Raw genomic sequence first — 20396 nt, forward strand, 5'->3', positions numbered from 1 at the left:
TTAAAATCACAATTAGTAGATAACTCAGTAAGTTACATAGTAATATATATAAAAAAAGTCCAAACAATGATTGGTGATGTCGTGCAACCCAAGTGACCTTAAGTCGTACACACGTTCACCACCATGTTTAATAAGAACTTTCTCTGCAGCTTCACTATTACCGTCTTGATTATTCAATAAAATGTTTCTTATTACAAAGAATTGAGCTAAAAAAGTATATAAAAAATGTAGCTAGATCTGAGAATAAGGAATAATAAGAAGTAATATTTAAATAATGAAATTATTTATGTAGATACATGCCATGTTATTAATATTAGTGGTGAGAGATGATGCCATGTTCTTTCCCGGGAAAACCTCTTTTCTTCCTCTTTCCCACAAAAAGAAAAACAAACTTTCCGCAACTTTTGCCAAAAAACCAAACCAAATATAGTAATGTCGTCATTGAATTGAGTTCTCGGTTTCACGGTAAGAAAGAGAGAGAAAGTGGTTTCAGTTTTTTGTTACCTTTCTCCTTCTTTCGTCTCACCAGTTTGGCCTTCTCTCTCGCCAAATTAAACAACGACCTTGATCAGAAAAGGTCGTGTCTATTTGAAAGAGGAGGAAGAAGAAGAGGAGGTAGAGGTAGAGAAAGCTGGGTGAGACCAAGGAAGGAAGGATGAGCACTACGTCCAGCAATGGATTGCTCCTCACGTCAATGTCTGGACGACATGACGACATGGAAGCTGGATCTGCCAGAACCGATCATTCTGATCATGAGGAGCTTGAACACGATCCTGATGATCCTTTCGACCTTGATAACACCAAGAACGCCTCTGCCGCATCTCTCCGTCGCTGGAGGGTATGTTTATTTTTCTTTTTCCTTTTAGTTTATGCGTTGTTTTGAGAGATTTGATTCATGGATTTTGATTTGTAAAAACCTGCAGCAAGCGGCACTTGTGTTGAATGCATCACGTCGGTTTCGATACACTTTGGATCTGAACAAAGAGGAACACTATGAGAATCGAAGGAGGATGATCAGGGCACATGCTCAAGTCATAAGGGTTTGAAAGCTTTTTTTTTTTATCTCATCACCATTTCTTCCTCTGTTCTTTGTTTCTTGATCTCACAAATCAGTAATTTTTCTTTATGAATCAGGCAGCATTGCTTTTCAAGTTGGCTGGAGAACAACAAATTGGTGGTATATGACTCTTTTGACATAACTCAGATCAATTCTGTTTTTATTTTGTTATAAACTCTGATTTCTTCTGTGATTGCAGCGTTTGGATCATCATCATCAACAACTCCAGCAACTTCAACTGGTAACTTTGACATTGACCTTGAGAAACTTGTGTCAATGACCAGGAACCAAAACATGTCCAATCTACAGCAACTTGGAGGGGTGAGATCTTGCATGCATTTTTTTTTGTTATAAAATGAAAGGATTTTCGTGAAACTAAAAAATTAACTACTACCTTTTTAGGTAAAAGGTGTTGCAGAGAAGTTAAAGTCAAATCTGGAGCAAGGAATTGAGGAGGATGAGAAAGAGGTGACAGATAGGAAGAATGCATTTGGATCTAACACTTATCCAAAGAAGAAGGGCAAAAGCTTCTATGTAAGCAAATATGAGTTGTTGTTTTTTTTTTAAAGATTGTTTTTAATGAGCTTGTGGATAACAACTCATAAGTTTTTAAACTTTATTTTGTCCAAAAGATGTTCCTCTGGGAAGCTTGGCAGGATTTAACTCTTATCATCTTGATCATAGCCGCTGTAACATCACTGGCATTGGGAATAAAGACAGAGGTGTGTTTTCATTTCATATAAGTTTCTTCGTAATGTTCCAAACTAGGAACTCACTTCTGTCTACTCTACTTTCTTTTGGTTACTACTTCATCAGGGTCTGAAAGAAGGTTGGCTTGATGGTGGAAGCATTGCGTTTGCTGTCTTGCTTGTCATTATGGTTACAGGTATGAACATGTTTTTTCGTCTATTTTCTTATTTTGTGTATTTGTATTTTATGTCAAATTCTTATAAACATTCCCAATCCTGCTCTCAATCTTATTGATTGTTTCAGCTGTTAGTGACTATCGCCAATCTCTTCAGTTTCAAAACCTCAACGATGAAAAACGAAATATACAACTAGAGGTGTGCTTGCTTTAACCATCTTGGATTGTTTGCAAATTATATGTTTTTGAGATGATAATTAAATAAAAAAAATACTCTTACAGGTCATGAGAGGAGGGAGAACAGTGAAGATTTCAATCTATGACGTTGTTGTGGGAGATGTTATACCTCTTAGAATAGGTGACCAGGTCCCTGCGGATGGAGTGCTAATTAGTGGCCATTCTCTTGCCATTGATGAATCTAGCATGACCGGTGAAAGCAAGATTGTGAGTTCATCCTTGTTCAATATATATGTACTCATCTTCTCTTTATATTTTCTAACACACATACTTTGGTTGCAGGTTAACAAGGATCAAAAATCTCCTTTTCTAATGTCTGGTTGTAAAGTTGCTGACGGAGTCGGTAGTATGCTGGTTACTGGTGTTGGAATCAACACTGAATGGGGATTGTTAATGGCAAGTATCTCAGAGGATACTGGTGAAGAAACTCCCTTACAGGTATGTCATCTTGATCATTTTGTTATTAGTTTATGGTCTCCACAATGTCTTACAAAGCCTAACCATTCTTTTTTTTGGTATTCTTATGATAGGTGCGGTTAAATGGTCTTGCAACCTTCATCGGTATAGTGGGGCTCACGGTGGCTCTTGTTGTCCTGGTAGCTCTTCTTGTGAGGTAACCTTGATCAATAAAAGTGCCTTACAACTTCATGCCATGTTGAGGGTTATAACCTTGAGTTATTATTTTAGATATTTTACTGGAACTACCCAAGATTCTAATGGAGCAACTCAATTTATTAAAGGGACGACTAGTATCAGTGACATTGTAGATGATTGTGTAAAGATATTTACAATCGCAGTAAGTATTCACTCCACATCCGTGATTATGTTATTTGATAGACATATGAGTTAAAGTTAACTCTGGTAATTGTTTTAGGTTACTATTGTGGTTGTGGCAGTGCCTGAGGGACTTCCCCTAGCAGTTACCCTTACGTGAGTGTCTTACTTAATATAATCTACTCAGAAAATAATTAACTAAAACATAGTTGTTGATCTAGTTTTTATTGACTCCATGTTTGCAGTTTGGCTTACTCAATGCGGAAGATGATGGCAGACAAAGCCTTGGTAAGAATCAAAACAGATCTTCTCGCTTTAGTTATGTCTTCTTGATTATTGTCTGACCACGTTTCGTTTGCTAACAGGTTAGGAGGCTTTCAGCTTGTGAAACCATGGGCTCAGCAACAACAATCTGCAGTGACAAAACTGGAACTTTAACTTTGAATCAGGTCAGTATCCAGTAAAACTCAGCATCAATGATGTATGTAGATAGCTAACGTTTTCCCTTTTCAAAATTACAGATGACAGTGGTTGAGACATATGCTGGAGGATCAAAGATGGATGTAGCAGACAACCCCTCTGGGCTCCACCCTAAACTTGTTGCCTTAATAAGTGAGGGTGTGGCACAGAACACAACAGGAAACATTTTTCATCCCAAGGTGGGTTCTTTACTCTTATATTGTTGAAACCTCTTTGTTCTTATTGGATCTTTACTCATGTTGTTTTACTGAAGGATGGTGGAGAGGTGGAGATTTCTGGATCTCCTACAGAGAAGGCTATTCTATCTTGGGCGTATAAGGTATCTTACTCAAATGTTTATTTACTCTGGTCCTTCTTTGACATATTTTTCATTATGTGCAATATATTTAAAGAAACTATTGTTGCAGTTGGGGATGAAGTTTGATACCATCAGGTCGGAGTCTGCTATCATCCATGCTTTCCCTTTCAATTCTGAGAAAAAACGTGGAGGTGTTGCTGTTCTTCGAGTAATTTCTTGATCTTTTTCTTGAGTTTCAATATTAGGGAATTAGTAAAATGTTGTAGAGTCATTTGAGTAAGTCGTTTGCTTCAGTTCACTAAAGACATGAACATCTTCTCACTGCTACTCAATGAAGAAAATCTCTAAAAATATTGTATATGTTAACTCACTGCAGGGTGATTCTGAAGTTTTCATTCACTGGAAGGGAGCGGCGGAGATAGTTCTGGCTTGCTGTACACAATTCATGGACTCAAGTGGTACTCTGCAGCCCATTGATAACCAGAAGGTGAGGTGACACAAAAATTTGTAAATAAAATGTGTTAAACCACTTAAGGACACAATCTGTTAGCCTAAGAGGACTAAACATTTGCCTATACTTTTTTATCTTATTTCAAATTTCAAAGATATTTATGTTTGGAAATTATTTTACAGGAGTTTTTCAGACTAGCTATTGATGCCATGGCGAAAAACAGCTTGCGATGCGTTGCCATTGCATGCAGAACACAAGAGCTGAACAAAGTTCCCAAGGAACAGGAGGACTTGGATAAATGGGATTTACCTGAAGATGATTTGACTTTGCTGGCTATCGTTGGTATAAAGGATCCTTGTCGTCCTGGTGTCAGAGAAGCAGTTAGAATTTGCACCAGTGCTGGTGTTAAGGTAGGCTCCTTTCCTCTATCATGACAGTTACATGTTGATGTAATATGGTATAGCTTTCAACCCATCTGTAATGTTTACATGAGACATTTGTGTTATCTAGGTAAGAATGGTGACTGGCGACAATCTTCAGACAGCAAAAGCAATTGCGTTGGAGTGTGGTATACTTTCTTCAGATACAGAAGCAGTTGACCCTACTATCATTGAAGGAAAAGTGTTCCGTGAGCTATCTGAAAAAGAGAGAGAACAAGTAGCCAAGAGAATAACGGTATGAACCGTCAAAAGACCATGTGAGCGAGCTTACTGATGCTATTTCAGATACTAACTTGCGGGGTTAAAATGCAGGTGATGGGTAGATCCTCTCCTAATGACAAGCTTTTACTTGTTCAAGCACTAAGGAAAAATGGAGATGTTGTTGCTGTCACTGGTGATGGTACTAATGATGCTCCTGCTCTCCACGAGGCAGACATAGGTCTCTCTATGGGTATATCAGGAACTGAAGTTGCGAAAGAGAGTTCAGACATCATCATTTTGGATGACAATTTTGCTTCAGTAGTAAAGGTTAGTTTAGAGAAAATAGAAAAGGTTATTTTTAGATTATCATTTATGCCTTTCCTAATAGTGTAACTCTGTTTATTTTTCTAGGTTGTTCGATGGGGACGTTCTGTGTATGCAAATATCCAGAAGTTCATACAGTTCCAGCTTACTGTGAATGTTGCAGCTCTTATAATCAATGTTGTAGCAGCTATGTCTTCTGGTGATGTTCCTCTAAAGGCTGTACAGGTTAACTAATCTTCCCCCGTCTTTCTAGCATGAGATGGTTGAACTTTTAAGACACGTTAAACTATAATGGTGTTTTTTTTGATACAGCTGCTTTGGGTCAACCTTATTATGGATACTCTTGGAGCACTTGCACTCGCTACGGAGCCACCAACAGATCATCTTATGCACAGAACCCCTGTTGGAAGAAGGTATAACATCATGATCATGATTTTGTGTTTTATATTTTAGTGAAACAAAACTAGATTATATTGTGTTTTTTTGTTGTATGGTTGGTGATGGTTTGTTTATGGGTCTGCAGGGAGCCACTAATTACAAACATCATGTGGAGGAACTTGCTTGTGCAGGTGAGTTTTTTCAGAAGATGTTGATTTACTTACTAAAACATTTTTATAAAGTGCATATCTCTGAAACTGTAATTTGATGTTGTTGCAGTCATTATACCAAGTGGCTGTCCTCCTAGTTCTCAACTTTGCAGGCTTGAGCGTGCTTGGCTTGAAACAAGACAGCGACCATGCACATGCTGTGGAAGTCAAGAACACTATGATATTCAACGCCTTCGTGATGTGTCAAGTAAGCAAAGCATCTCCTCTTTTCATCTCCTTGTTCTTAAATCATATGAATATGTTTTTAATCATGCAAGTCTTGCAGATATTCAACGAGTTCAACGCAAGGAAACCTGATGAAATGAATGTATTCAGCGGTGTAACTAAGAACCCTCTCTTCATTGCAATTGTTGGAGTCACTTTTGTACTTCAGGTAAGACAATAACACAAAGCCTCTTTGTCTCTTTGACACTTGATAACCTATTGTGGTTGAAAATGCAGATACTCATTGTTACTTTCCTTGGTGAGTTTGCCCATACCGTTCCACTGAGTTGGCAATTATGGCTTGCTTCTATTGTCATCGGACTGGTCAGGTAGGTTCATCATTTTCTTCCAACTTGAAACTCATAGTGGTCAAGGAAACTATAAAAAATCACCAATTTATTTTCTCTCTGCAGCTGGCCACTTGCAGTGGTTGGGAAACTGATTCCTGTACCCAAGACTCCAATGAGCATCTACTTCAAGAAACCGTTCCGTAAATACAAAGCCTCAAGAAGTGCATAAACACATTACTAGAGATATTCATGTTCCTCATACTGCAATTACAAAAGCAAATAACAGATGATATATAACCTTGTGATAATTGGCCTATACCTCTAACCTTCCTTGTTTTTAAATGGTAATAGTATTTTCAAATGTATACTGCAAGGTCCAATTCTTTTGTCGCTTTCCATATTTCTTCTTCTTTTTATGATGTAAAATTGCAACTGTGAATTGAATTGGATTTGGGGTTGTACTAGTGGGAGTTTGGCTGAGTCTTCGCCTTTTCAAAAAGTGTTGTGTTTACATGGAGGATTCTCTTTTTTTTTCTTTATGGTTAATACATTCGAAAACAATCCCTCACCGTTTCCTTGTGTTCAATACATTCTAAAAGGTTCGTTAATGTTATACTACTTTCAATGCATTTTTCTTTAGCATTTTTATCAGTTTCCTGGTGTTGTTGATAAAGAAAGACTACAAATACATAATCAGCAAACAATTTGTTTAAAAGAGTGTGCTATCTTGCTTGATCAACAAAGCAAAGTCTTGTTTAATGACCAAACAAAACATGTCGTGTCATGTGACTTCAACATCGAACATCATAGAGACATGCATGCATGCATGTTTATCTGAGACTCTAACTATTTGGGCTAATATCTAAAGGCCCAATGGGTCGAAAGTGAGTTGGGAGTTGACTTTTAATCTGGGAATCAATCACTTGCGTTTCTCTCAATCGGCAGCGACTCTCTGAGACAACTTTCGATCTTCTTCTTCTTCTTGTTGTTTCGATAGATCAAGAGAATCGGAGATGGCATCGACTGCGGCGGTTCCGTTCTGGAGAGCGGCGGGGATGACGTATATAACGTACTCAAACATCTGCGCGAATCTGGTCAGGAACTGTCTGAAAGAACCGTTCAAGGCTGAATCCATGAGCCGCGAGAAGGTTCACTTCTCCCTCTCCAAATGGGCCGATGGAAAGCCCCAAAAACCAGGTTTCTTCTTCTTCTTCTCTCCCTTTCCTCAGGATCCTTGACCAATGCTCTTTCTTGTTTGATCGAGATCTAGCTTCTTGTTTGTGTGTGATTCTCTCTGTTTCAAGATGGTAAAGATTCCTACTTTAATTGAAATCCATCAAAACTATGATTGATGAAAGGGATTGTCATTCTGAAATGGCTCTTTTGAGCTCGCATTTTGGTCATATATGTGTTCGATATTTTACCTCAGTTTCGTTCAGACAGTGGACTTACGTGTGTTGATGTAACTTTTGTGTGGTTTTTTTTTTGTCGACAGTTTTGCGGTCAGACGCACCTCAAGTTTGAGGCTTTTGATCAAGATATGGTTTCTGAATGGATAAAAGGGATGCTGTAACGTCTCTCTCTCTCTTTGGATATTTTGTTTCCTTTTTGTTGTATTCGATGAAAGATTGATACTTGCCAATCACTAATGAAAAACATGGAGCTTCTTCTGTTTCTTGCTTAAGACGAATTGTTTTTTTTTTTGTGGATTTCTTGAGTTGTATCTCTTGTCCATTTGAGTATTAACTATGGCCTTTCTCGATAGCAAATGAACTCTGGGTTCAAATCTTGAGAAATGAAAAGTAAAAGATGCTCTTTTTTAGCAACAATTAGAAAGATGCTGCTTAAAGAGTCGATTAAGTGATTTGACTTTCTCAAAATCTGATAAGTAAAGGCCACTGAGATTCTGAAATCGTCTCAAGTTAGAAAAATGTGATTATAATTTATGAAAATTGAAAACTAACACACCATATAACTCGCTTTTGATATCACGTCCGTAATCACCTAGCCTAAAGCAGCAGTACACTGACATCAGTTAGAGATAGGTGCAATGGACAACTGATCAGTAGACTTCATGCTATGCCTGCATCTGGCTCTGTTCCTGGACGTCAGAATATAAACTTACCTCACCTTGTAGGTGAATATATTTCAACCTGATTGTCCCTACATAATGCTCTGACAAAAAAATGGTGTGCTTGTTCATCAGCCTAAGAACAGAGAATGATCATGATGGGAAATGCTCAAGAATGACAGCCATGTGATAGACCATGAGAGGAGCAGCATTCCACATAAATGTAATTTTATCCATGTCATAGGCCATGCAGTTAAATGAAGTTGATGAAATGCATCTGGATGTCATCATGTTATATGATGTTACGTAATGTTATGTTAATTCCTAGCTAACATAGCAAATGGAGTTTCATTGGTGATGGATTAGCCAATAAGAGCTGTCACATGTTATATTTGATGAGTTCACACTATATGCATCCGAGCAAGAAGTAATTTTGATACTTAAAATGCCAATTATGGTATGGATGCAAAATGCAGTTGTTGGAGAAGATAAAGAAGAGAGTTAACCACCCTTCAAGGAACTACAGAAACGTCAGAGCTCGTTGACACCTACGGTTCTTGTGCTACCATACCAGTAGTTAAACACGTTTTTCTACCTAAGAAAAATCCATCTGCTTGTTCTCACCAGCTATATATAGGTTCATCAAGTTTCATATCTTCTTCTGCATCTCATTCCTTCACGAGTCCCAGATTTTTCACTTGCTGCTCTTTCAAGAAGTTGCTTCATCCCTACAAGAGGTAACTTGAGCCATTAATTTATCTCTTCTCCCATCATAATCATGCTCGAATGAGTCAAAATCTTTTCATCATAAGCTATATATGTTCTTATATGGTCCATTTTAATTTTCTCCCATCTTTCGTGGCCTCTACGTTGCATAATTTTTTTGTTTTAGTCATAGCCGTATATATCATCCCCATGCTGAAACAAATCTCATTAAATATAATAGCAAAAACATGTTAAGAGTGTTGCGACATATACTTCCACAGCTTTGCATTTTTCCACCCGCGCACTCCCTGAGCGCGTGGATACATTTTTCTTGATTTAACTTTTTTTTTCCTTTGATCAGAAGAAGACAGAGATACGGTTATAGAAGCCATGAAACGAAGCAAATGTCCTGACCTCAAGTTACAACTCCCTAACCGCAACGTGGCTCTCGCTGTCCCTCTCCCACTCCCTCCTCCTTCCTCCTCTTCCTCCTCCGCCGCCAAAAGTTTATCCGAGCTAGAGAACGTGAGCCGAATCGGAAGTGGCACCGGAGGAACGGTCTACAAAGTGATCCACCGTCCAACTTTACGCATCTTCGCTCTCAAAGTGATCTACGGGCACCACGAGGACAACGTGAGGTACCAGATATGTAGAGAGATCGAGATCTTGCGAAGTGTTGACCACCCCAACGTCGTGAAATGCCACGACATGTTTGAAATTGCCGGTGAGGTCCATGTCTTGCTTGAGTTCATGGACAATGGGTCTCTCGAAGGTGCACGCGTGTGTCAAGAAGATGAACTCGCTGATCTCACGCGCCAGATTCTCAGCGGCTTGGCTTACCTTCACGGCCGTAAAATCGTCCACCGTGACATCAAACCGTCGAATCTTCTCATAAACTCGGCCAATAACGTCAAGATTGCTGACTTCGGAGTGAGTCGGATCTTGGCGCAGACCATGGATCCTTGCAACTCCTCTGTCGGAACCGTCGCTTACATGAGCCCGGAGAGGATCGACTCCGATCAGAATGACGGACGTTACGACGGTTGCGCCGGAGATATATGGAGCCTTGGTGTTAGCATCTTGGAGTTCTACTTGGGGAGGTTCCCTTTCGTTGTGAGTAGAGAAGGTGACTGGGCGAGTTTAATGTGTGCTATATGTATGAATCAGCCGCCGGAAGCTCCGGCGACGGCGTCTGAGGAGTTCATTGCAACTGTGAATTGAATTGGATTTGGGGTTGTACTAGTGGGAGTTTGGCTGAGTCTTCGCCTTTTCAAAAAGTGTTGTGTTTACATGGAGGATTCTCTTTTTTTTTCTTTATGGTTAATACATTCGAAAACAATCCCTCACCGTTTCCTTGTGTTCAATACATTCTAAAAGGTTCGTTAATGTTATACTACTTTCAATGCATTTTTCTTTAGCATTTTTATCAGTTTCCTGGTGTTGTTGATAAAGAAAGACTACAAATACATAATCAGCAAACAATTTGTTTAAAAGAGTGTGCTATCTTGCTTGATCAACAAAGCAAAGTCTTGTTTAATGACCAAACAAAACATGTCGTGTCATGTGACTTCAACATCGAACATCATAGAGACATGCATGCATGCATGTTTATCTGAGACTCTAACTATTTGGGCTAATATCTAAAGGCCCAATGGGTCGAAAGTGAGTTGGGAGTTGACTTTTAATCTGGGAATCAATCACTTGCGTTTCTCTCAATCGGCAGCGACTCTCTGAGACAACTTTCGATCTTCTTCTTCTTCTTGTTGTTTCGATAGATCAAGAGAATCGGAGATGGCATCGACTGCGGCGGTTCCGTTCTGGAGAGCGGCGGGGATGACGTATATAACGTACTCAAACATCTGCGCGAATCTGGTCAGGAACTGTCTGAAAGAACCGTTCAAGGCTGAATCCATGAGCCGCGAGAAGGTTCACTTCTCCCTCTCCAAATGGGCCGATGGAAAGCCCCAAAAACCAGGTTTCTTCTTCTTCTTCTCTCCCTTTCCTCAGGATCCTTGACCAATGCTCTTTCTTGTTTGATCGAGATCTAGCTTCTTGTTTGTGTGTGATTCTCTCTGTTTCAAGATGGTAAAGATTCCTACTTTAATTGAAATCCATCAAAACTATGATTGATGAAAGGGATTGTCATTCTGAAATGGCTCTTTTGAGCTCGCATTTTGGTCATATATGTGTTCGATATTTTACCTCAGTTTCGTTCAGACAGTGGACTTACGTGTGTTGATGTAACTTTTGTGTGGTTTTTTTTTTTGTCGACAGTTTTGCGGTCAGACGCACCTCAAGTTTGAGGCTTTTGATCAAGATATGGTTTCTGAATGGATAAAAGGGATGCTGTAACGTCTCTCTCTCTCTTTGGATATTTTGTTTCCTTTTTGTTGTATTCGATGAAAGATTGATACTTGCCAATCACTAATGAAAAACATGGAGCTTCTTCTGTTTCTTGCTTAAGACGAATTGTTTTTTTTTTTGTGGATTTCTTGAGTTGTATCTCTTGTCCATTTGAGTATTAACTATGGCCTTTCTCGATAGCAAATGAACTCTGGGTTCAAATCTTGAGAAATGAAAAGTAAAAGATGCTCTTTTTTAGCAACAATTAGAAAGATGCTGCTTAAAGAGTCGATTAAGTGATTTGACTTTCTCAAAATCTGATAAGTAAAGGCCACTGAGATTCTGAAATCGTCTCAAGTTAGAAAAATGTGATTATAATTTATGAAAATTGAAAACTAACACACCATATAACTCGCTTTTGATATCACGTCCGTAATCACCTAGCCTAAAGCAGCAGTACACTGACATCAGTTAGAGATAGGTGCAATGGACAACTGATCAGTAGACTTCATGCTATGCCTGCATCTGGCTCTGTTCCTGGACGTCAGAATATAAACTTACCTCACCTTGTAGGTGAATATATTTCAACCTGATTGTCCCTACATAATGCTCTGACAAAAAAATGGTGTGCTTGTTCATCAGCCTAAGAACAGAGAATGATCATGATGGGAAATGCTCAAGAATGACAGCCATGTGATAGACCATGAGAGGAGCAGCATTCCACATAAATGTAATTTTATCCATGTCATAGGCCATGCAGTTAAATGAAGTTGATGAAATGCATCTGGATGTCATCATGTTATATGATGTTACGTAATGTTATGTTAATTCCTAGCTAACATAGCAAATGGAGTTTCATTGGTGATGGATTAGCCAATAAGAGCTGTCACATGTTATATTTGATGAGTTCACACTATATGCATCCGAGCAAGAAGTAATTTTGATACTTAAAATGCCAATTATGGTATGGATGCAAAATGCAGTTGTTGGAGAAGATAAAGAAGAGAGTTAACCACCCTTCAAGGAACTACAGAAACGTCAGAGCTCGTTGACACCTACGGTTCTTGTGCTACCATACCAGTAGTTAAACACGTTTTTCTACCTAAGAAAAATCCATCTGCTTGTTCTCACCAGCTATATATAGGTTCATCAAGTTTCATATCTTCTTCTGCATCTCATTCCTTCACGAGTCCCAGATTTTTCACTTGCTGCTCTTTCAAGAAGTTGCTTCATCCCTACAAGAGGTAACTTGAGCCATTAATTTATCTCTTCTCCCATCATAATCATGCTCGAATGAGTCAAAATCTTTTCATCATAAGCTATATATGTTCTTATATGGTCCATTTTAATTTTCTCCCATCTTTCGTGGCCTCTACGTTGCATAATTTTTTTGTTTTAGTCATAGCCGTATATATCATCCCCATGCTGAAACAAATCTCATTAAATATAATAGCAAAAACATGTTAAGAGTGTTGCGACATATACTTCCACAGCTTTGCATTTTTCCACCCGCGCACTCCCTGAGCGCGTGGATACATTTTTCTTGATTTAACTTTTTTTTTCCTTTGATCAGAAGAAGACAGAGATACGGTTATAGAAGCCATGAAACGAAGCAAATGTCCTGACCTCAAGTTACAACTCCCTAACCGCAACGTGGCTCTCGCTGTCCCTCTCCCACTCCCTCCTCCTTCCTCCTCTTCCTCCTCCGCCGCCAAAAGTTTATCCGAGCTAGAGAACGTGAGCCGAATCGGAAGTGGCACCGGAGGAACGGTCTACAAAGTGATCCACCGTCCAACTTTACGCATCTTCGCTCTCAAAGTGATCTACGGGCACCACGAGGACAACGTGAGGTACCAGATATGTAGAGAGATCGAGATCTTGCGAAGTGTTGACCACCCCAACGTCGTGAAATGCCACGACATGTTCGATCACAACGGCGAGGTCCAGGTCTTGCTCGAGTTCATGGACAAAGGGTCCCTCGAAGGAAGACACGTATCGCGAGAAGACGAGCTCGCTGATCTCACGCGCCAGATTCTCAGCGGCTTGGCGTATATCCACCGCCGCCACATCGTCCACCGCGACATCAAACCGTCGAATCTTCTCATAAACTCGGCCAATAACGTCAAGATTGCTGATTTTGGAGTGAGTCGGATCTTGGCGCAGACCATGGATCCTTGCAACTCCTCTGTCGGAACCATCGCTTACATGAGTCCCGAGAGGATCAACATCGATCTTAATCACGGTCGTTACGACGGTTACGCGGGGGATATATGGAGTCTTGGTGTTAGCGTGTTGGAGTTTTACTTGGGGAGGTTCCCTTTCGCTGTGAGTAGACAGGGTGACTGGGCGAGTTTAATGTGTGCTATATGTATGACTCAGCCGCCGGAAGCTCCCGCGACGGCGTCTGAGGAGTTTCGTCACTTCATCTCTTGTTGCTTGCAGAGTGATCCTCCTAAGAGATGGTCTGCGCAGCAGCTTTTGCAGCATCCTTTTATAGTTAAATCAAGTGGTGGTCCGAATCTTCGTCAAATGTTGCCGCCGCCGCCGCCTCCGGCGTCTTAGTTTTTCTTTTTTGCCTTCCTCTCCGGTGGTTGTGTTTGGTCAGGGAAGAAACTCGGTTTTAGTCTTTTGAAGCTGCTTGAACTTGTTTTGTGTTTGGGTGATGATAAAATATTTATATGGTTATGATTTGTGAATGAAGATGAGTTTGGCTTTGTAGTAGATTTGTTATTATGAATTATTATTATCTTCCAGTTTCATTAATAAAAAAAGCTCATCCTAAAGGCTCAAACTGTCTGAGGTTTTTCTGCCTTGTTTGTTTCTTTGTCGTGTATGGTCTTAGATTGTTTAATAGATGCGGAAAAGTTGAAAAGTTTGTCTTGTGACCTTTGAGGAAATCATGTGACTCTCTTCTAATTGGTAGAATTCATATGCAAGGTTTTGTTTGTTTCTGACTTTGAGCATGCATGAAAAACCTCAGGCTTTCACCTGGTTTCTTGTAATCTTGTCTTAATGCTTTAGTGTGATTAGGAATCTATTCTTATTCAAGTGTTCAGTTCAGGTTCTAGCGTCTCAGCATCTACTAAGACAGTCTACTTCATGTTTATTATGTTGGTCATTATGAACAAAAGGTTTTAACATATAAGTATGTCGCTCTCACATTTCCTTCTTCAAGTTGTATATGACTGCTGCTATATTTCAGTTTCAGTAACTAGTTGTTGTATTTTCCTTTATATTTGAAACTCATGTTATTTCAAGATCCTGCTATGGGATACTGTTGGGGCTTTATTTGATCTCGACTTCTACCTACATTAAACTTCTTTTTTGTGCCACTTCCCACTCATTGTCTCTTTAGTGTCGGTTTAGTTGCCATTCCTCTTAGGAGGATTGTCAAATGATAATAGGAAATGTATCATGTGGCTGGGGTAGCTTAGCTCTAGGTTCCAAACACAAACAAGAAACCGAAGCCAGCGTTTAATATATCAGAGTTTGGAAATTACAAAGATGAGGATTTGGAAACCACCAAACTCTCCATAAACTTTTCTCAATCTTCCTGAAACTTTTATACAGATAGAAAGCATGGCCTCACTAAAACACAGTCACATGAGAGTAACTAATACTTTATAATACTTTATAAAATATAGAAATGCGTTTGACTTTACAGGATTGATGTCTTGAAATCAAATCGGATACCAAATAATTGCTTCTTAGTGACCTTAGCGTTGGAGCTTACACATTCATCCACAACTCTCTTAAATCTGTTTAGGGTACTCAGATTCCAGTTTAGCTCGGAGTTCCTTCCTCAGAATCTTTCCGGACACTGCTTTCGGAATTGCTTCTATGAAAAACACCATCTTGATTCTCTTGTAATGAACCACCTACATGTAAGACACCATTCATTTAAGACATGTAAAAGTATCCATCTTTGTGTGTTTTGCGTTTGGAGAGTGGAAGTAAAATCTTTACCTGTTTGTTGACATAACTCTTGACATCATCTTCGGTTAACTGAGACCCTTCTGATCTAACCACATATGCTACTGGAACCTCATCAGCAACTTCATCCTTCATCCTGAAAATTCAAGCTTCATTAGAAGCTACAAATAGTGGTGCTTCTTCAAACTGGAAGGTTTTAGAATTGTGTGTTTAAAAACTCACGCGACAACTGCAGCATCCTCGATGTAAGTATGAGAAATAAGCAATGCTTCAAGCTCAGCTGGAGCCACTTGATAGCCTTTAAATTTGATAAGTTCCTTTAACCGATCAACAATGAAGACCTCATCGTCATCATCCACAAACCCAATATCTCCTGTGTGTAACCACCCGTCTTTGTCTATGGTTACCGCAGTAGCCTCCGGATCATTCAAATAACCTAACAATAACACACTCTTTTTCACCATCAAAGTATTTTTCCTATGTAAGTAAAATCATTGATTCGTTTACCTTTCATGAGTTGATCACCTCGGATGCATATTTCGCCAGGTTTGTTGCGTGGTAAAGAGACTCCGGTTATGGTGTCGACTACTTTCATCTCCGCGTTTCTGATCACAGTCCCGCACGCACCAGACTTGGTCTTGAATGGGTTCTTTGCAAACGCTAATGACTTAGCCACCGTTCCTGACTCAGTCATTCCATAACCCTGAAAACGTGTTTCCTTTTTCAGTTTAGTCATTACAAAAATGTGAAAACGACAACAGTTGACAATTGTCTACCATATTAACATCCATACTGACGAAGACAGGAGCTAAGGAACCACAGCAAAAGTCATCAAATAAGTTCTGTCTCAAAAATTTAAGTAAACGGAAATTAATGTATGACAGTCTCATCAACATGTGTTTGTCGTCCTAGTTGAATTAAATTTGATGGGTACTGTTAGCGTTTTCTGTATGATCCCACTACCTATCAACAAGTCAATACTGGAGTTTATTTTTCTCAAATGGAATTAAAAACAACTATAAGCTCGATCTGGATGGGTGATTCTTATAAAGAGATTAGTAATGAATGTGTCCCCAATAATGAACTAAACGGTTCAAAAAATTTATTTTCTCACAAATCACCCAAACTACATTATCCAAAGGCAATGTGAGAAACGAAACAGAGAAAATGCAGAACAAAGGGGGCAGTGGGATTAGAGTGTTCTTTATTTGTCAGTGTGACACTAGACTCCATTTAAAAGCTAATAATCATTGTACTCTATTTGTTTTATATAATGTTTTTAATTTTATTTATTACTGTACCTTTTAATATGGTGCAAAATTTGAATAACAAGGAACTTGTTGGATACTTTAATGTTGGTTTTGTTATTCTATTATCCTATCTTAGGAACTATTTAGTGATATTCAACCAACCGGACGAAACCATATTGGCTTAGGTACTAATTTATTGTCTTCATTTTAGTTGTTTAAATTTTTTTTTAATCGAAGGTGCTATGCTTTAAATCGAGACTAATCTCACAATAAAAGGATTCAACCTTATTTTCTCAAGTCTAAAATGAGTTCTATAGTCGTTTACTAGACATGAACTAAGAAACCGCGGGATGATAGATATATCATATATCTGGTCTAATAACATGAGCTACGTAAATTTAAACTGCTTTTAGTCTATAATATAGTCGGATAAAATTCTCAAGAAAATAAAATATATTACATATATATATATATAGCCGGATATTTTGGACCAAGCAGAAACTAGCCTATAGAAAAGTACTTTAATTAATGGTTGAACAATTTATTAGACTAGAATGAATCATCCTTCTCAGTCAGCTAAACTGGTTTAAACTCTCGAAGTCTACCCGAAATGGCAAAGTCTGACCAAATATGAACCATCCTTCTATCTGGTCGTCTAAATGTACATTTTGCTAACTTTTTTTTTTTTGCTACTAATAGAATAAAATACATTTGTCAGAATTTGGAATTGTCGTTGTGATGTGAAATTTTAGAACAATATGTTTTTGTTTGGTTCCCCTTTACAATTCGCTTACTCACCACGAGGTACTTAACTTTCATCTAACTGGTTGACTTGTATAGTCAAAGATGACGAGAACGATGGGTAGCCAATTTCTACATATTAAAACAAATAGTATATTATACTCTAGTCTCTAACATCGCCATTACCCGTATATATTCGAAATCTGATGATGCCGATCTACACTGACATAAATAGTTTTAAAGCTTAGGTTTGATGCAACTACCACTAATTAATCCATTTCTTAAATATTTAGACCACGAACTTGTTAGTGTATCTACTACCTTTTGGTCAAAGACTTTAGAATATGGATGACAAGTCCTTGATAATATCTTTACTCAACAGGAGATATACCTTAATTTTGATCTCATTGAAAACTTGTATAGTCAAAGATAGTGACAACGATAGCTAATCAAACGACTACATATAATCAAATACTATTGGTACCTCTAACATCGCAATTTACCAATAAATATTTCGAAATTTGGTGACGCTGAAGATCTAGACACTAACATAAATAGTTTTAAAGCTTAGGTTTGGTGAACCACCACTATCAGTCCATTTCTTAAATATTTAGACCACGAACTTGTTAGTGTGTCTATTTATACATTAAAATATTCCATTTGATTGATTAATCACGTTAGGCAATTGCACATAGCGACAAATCTTCACCTACCACACGCATTTATAGTACTAAACACTACAAATGTACGTTAATCTTTTAAGTACCACATAATCTAATCGAAATAGCTATACTAATCCATTTTCTACTCAATAATAATCCACGAGTTATTAACTAATTGCAAATTCTCAATAATCATGTTTCTCAGACTCTGTCCAATTGAATTAAATTTACGAAGAAATAAGCAAAATAGTTGTGAAAAATGAAAGGACACTAACTAAAACTGACCTGTCCAAATATGGCATTGGGAAACTTGAGACGCACGGCGTCTTCAAGCTCCTTCTTGAGCGTAGCTGCGCCTGAAAGCATCATCCTCACTGAGCTCAGGTCATACCTCTCCGTCTCCTGAGACTTAACAAACGCTAGAACCACCGGAGGAGCCACCGGAACCACGGTGACCTTATACCTCTGAATAAGCTCCATCACCAGATTCAACTCGAACCTCGGAACGATCAAGATCGCCGCACCCGACCTCATAGCCGAGAGCATCAACGCGTCGAGCGCGTAAATGTGAAACATAGGGAGGAAACATAGAATGACGTCATCTCCGGTGAAGTTGACGTTAGGGTTTTCTCCGTCTACTTTCTGAGCGATGCTCGTAACTAATCCCTTGTGAGTGATCATCACTCCCTTCGGAAGCCCCGTGGTTCCGGAGGAGTACGGCATCGCTACAGTGTCTTCCGGTGAGATCTCCGGTTTAGGGAGCTCTGTTTCGTCCGCTTGAGCCAGTTCCTTGAAACTCACGCAACCGTTAGCTACTGGAACTGCGTCGTTTTCATCTTCCACGCAAACGATCAAAACGCTGTCGTTCTTCATGTTTGTAAGTTTATCTACGTAACATGACTTAGTGATGATCATCTTCGTGGCTGAGGCTTTCGCCTGTTTCTCGATCTCCGACTCTGTATAGAACGGATTCGCAGTGGTGGATACGGCTCCAAGGTAAGCGACGGCGAGGAAGGAGAGAGCAAACTCCGGCGAGTTTGGGAGAAGGAGCATGACGGTGTCACGTTGGCGGATCCCTAGCCGATGGATCCCGGCGGCGATACGCCGTAAACTGATTTGTACATCACCGTAGGTAAAGATACGTCCGGTGGCACCGTTGATGAGACATGTGGCTGTGGAGTGTCCGTCGCCGTCGCCGGAGAACTTCTGGAAGACGTAATCGGTGAGAGGAAGATGATTAGGGATGGAGATGTCGGGAAGTTTGGATCGGAAAATGAATTCACGAGAAGGCTCTGGATCTGTCTTAAGAGGAAGTTCTTGATCTGTCTTCTTTGTGACAAAAAGCGTTTGTTGTTGTTGTTGGAGCACCATTTGTGTGCAGAATCTAATTCTTCTACTTAGAAAAAATAAAACTTATTTTCAAAAATGTAACGTTTATTTTTCTTTTTCGGTTTTCCTCTTTTGATTGAGTTCTTATAATGGTACGTTGGGTTTTATAAAGAAACTGGACGAACCCGATTTTTTTTAATTATTATATCCACTATGATTTATTTCCATTAGATGCGATTTTCTTTATGATTTGTCTATAAACTATTGGTCGAGTGCAGTGTAGTTGGTGGGTGGGCCATTTTACTGTTGATTTTCAACACGGTTTTTATTATTCAAATAAAGTTTCTTTTATCTTGTAGGTGTCAAAAAATCTTATTAAAAACTATTGTACATGTAATTTTTATTATTAAGGTGAATTATAATTTTGTATTTTAAGTGTATATATAAAAGCAATTAAATTTTGCTTAATTAGGTAAATTTAAATTTTATACTATGTTTTCTTATTTTTTTTAAAAACGTATAAGTTGTTTTTTTTTAACAAAAACTGTGTAAGATGTAACTAATTTTTGTACGCGATTAAATCCATGTAGATATATAGAGTTTGATTGTGACTCCTGCTTTGCTTGAGAGGGATAATATTTTCATTTTTGGTCAATAATAACTACTATAATATTATCTGCCTTTTAATACAATATTATTATATTCCAGGTATGGAAACACTACAAGAAAACAACGACATACCGAGGAAAAAAATTGTTGGTATGTCGTCGGAATAACATTATTCCGACGACATACCGACAAAACAAGTCCTCGGAAACAACTCCTCGGAAATTCATTTTTTCCGAGGAAATGAATTTCCGAGGAAACTCGGAGGATCACCAATTCGTCGGAAAGGTCCTCGGAATATATCGAGGGAGAACTTCCTCGGGATATTTCGATGGACTTTCCGGTGGTCCAATCCTCGGAAGTTCCGACGAAATGTTCCTCGGAATATTCATCGGGAATTTCTGAGGAACGGAGCCCTCGGAAAATTCCGAGGAATGAGTCCCTCGGGATATTTCGATGGACTTTCCGGTGGTCCAATCCTCGGAAGTTCCGACGAAATGTTCCTCGGAATTTTCATCGGGAATTTC

At 38.9% G+C, this 20396-nt stretch overlaps 5 protein-coding genes across 8 annotated transcripts; 4 read left to right on the top strand and 1 right to left on the bottom strand.

Annotated features, from left to right (window-relative positions):
• Positions 1–344: 344 nt before the first annotated feature.
• Positions 345–6742, top strand: LOC106328117 (calcium-transporting ATPase 9, plasma membrane-type). The gene is made up of 29 exons (XM_013766490.1): positions 345–838; positions 924–1040; positions 1135–1177; positions 1257–1378; positions 1460–1591; positions 1690–1779; positions 1874–1943; positions 2051–2121; positions 2205–2366; positions 2442–2597; positions 2690–2772; positions 2847–2955; positions 3034–3089; positions 3179–3221; positions 3299–3382; positions 3455–3592; positions 3667–3732; positions 3821–3919; positions 4088–4198; positions 4345–4572; positions 4673–4837; positions 4915–5130; positions 5215–5352; positions 5440–5540; positions 5651–5696; positions 5785–5922; positions 6001–6108; positions 6177–6268; positions 6353–6742. Exons 1-29 carry the CDS (start codon positions 656–658, stop codon positions 6456–6458), a joined length of 3273 nt encoding a protein of 1090 aa, XP_013621944.1. The 5' UTR covers positions 345–655; the 3' UTR covers positions 6459–6742.
• A 413-nt stretch (positions 6743–7155) lies between these two features.
• LOC106333193 (ATP synthase subunit epsilon, mitochondrial) lies at positions 7156–7955 on the top strand. Its single transcript, XM_013771670.1, has 2 exons — positions 7156–7426; positions 7725–7955. Exons 1-2 carry the CDS (start codon positions 7243–7245, stop codon positions 7751–7753), a joined length of 213 nt encoding a protein of 70 aa, XP_013627124.1. The 5' UTR covers positions 7156–7242; the 3' UTR covers positions 7754–7955.
• Positions 7956–8810: 855 nt separating this feature from the next.
• On the top strand, positions 8811–14159 carry LOC106335343 (mitogen-activated protein kinase kinase 5-like). 4 transcript variants are annotated; one of them, XM_013773841.1, is made up of 3 exons: positions 8811–9037; positions 9367–10202; positions 13758–14159. In XM_013773841.1, the coding sequence occupies exons 2-3, from the start codon at positions 9396–9398 to the stop codon at positions 13908–13910; spliced, it is 960 nt and encodes a 319-aa protein (XP_013629295.1). In that variant the 5' UTR covers positions 8811–9037; positions 9367–9395; the 3' UTR covers positions 13911–14159. The 4 variants fall into 4 exon arrangements, with proteins under 4 accessions (XP_013629295.1, XP_013629298.1, XP_013629296.1 ...); XM_013773844.1 differs by having other exon boundaries at positions 8929–9037; positions 9370–10202; XM_013773842.1 differs by lacking the exons at positions 8811–9037; positions 9367–10202 and adding an exon at positions 12366–12592 and having other exon boundaries at positions 12922–14159.
• LOC106335344 (ATP synthase subunit epsilon, mitochondrial) lies at positions 10710–11510 on the top strand. The gene is made up of 2 exons (XM_013773845.1): positions 10710–10980; positions 11280–11510. The coding sequence occupies exons 1-2, from the start codon at positions 10797–10799 to the stop codon at positions 11306–11308; spliced, it is 213 nt and encodes a 70-aa protein (XP_013629299.1). The 5' UTR covers positions 10710–10796; the 3' UTR covers positions 11309–11510.
• Positions 14160–14806: 647 nt separating the features above from the next.
• On the bottom strand, positions 14807–19404 carry LOC106335342 (4-coumarate--CoA ligase 4). Its single transcript, XM_013773840.1, has 5 exons — positions 18220–19404; positions 15789–15984; positions 15504–15717; positions 15315–15417; positions 14807–15226 (listed from the first exon to the last, which is right to left on the bottom strand). Exons 1-5 carry the CDS (start codon positions 19303–19305, stop codon positions 15101–15103), a joined length of 1725 nt encoding a protein of 574 aa, XP_013629294.1. The 5' UTR covers positions 19306–19404; the 3' UTR covers positions 14807–15100.
• Positions 19405–20396: the final 992 nt, after the last annotated feature.

This window comes from Brassica oleracea, chromosome C3 (assembly GCF_000695525.1).
Source record: "Brassica oleracea var. oleracea cultivar TO1000 chromosome C3, BOL, whole genome shotgun sequence".
NCBI classification, from domain to species: Eukaryota; Viridiplantae; Streptophyta; class Magnoliopsida; order Brassicales; family Brassicaceae; genus Brassica; species Brassica oleracea.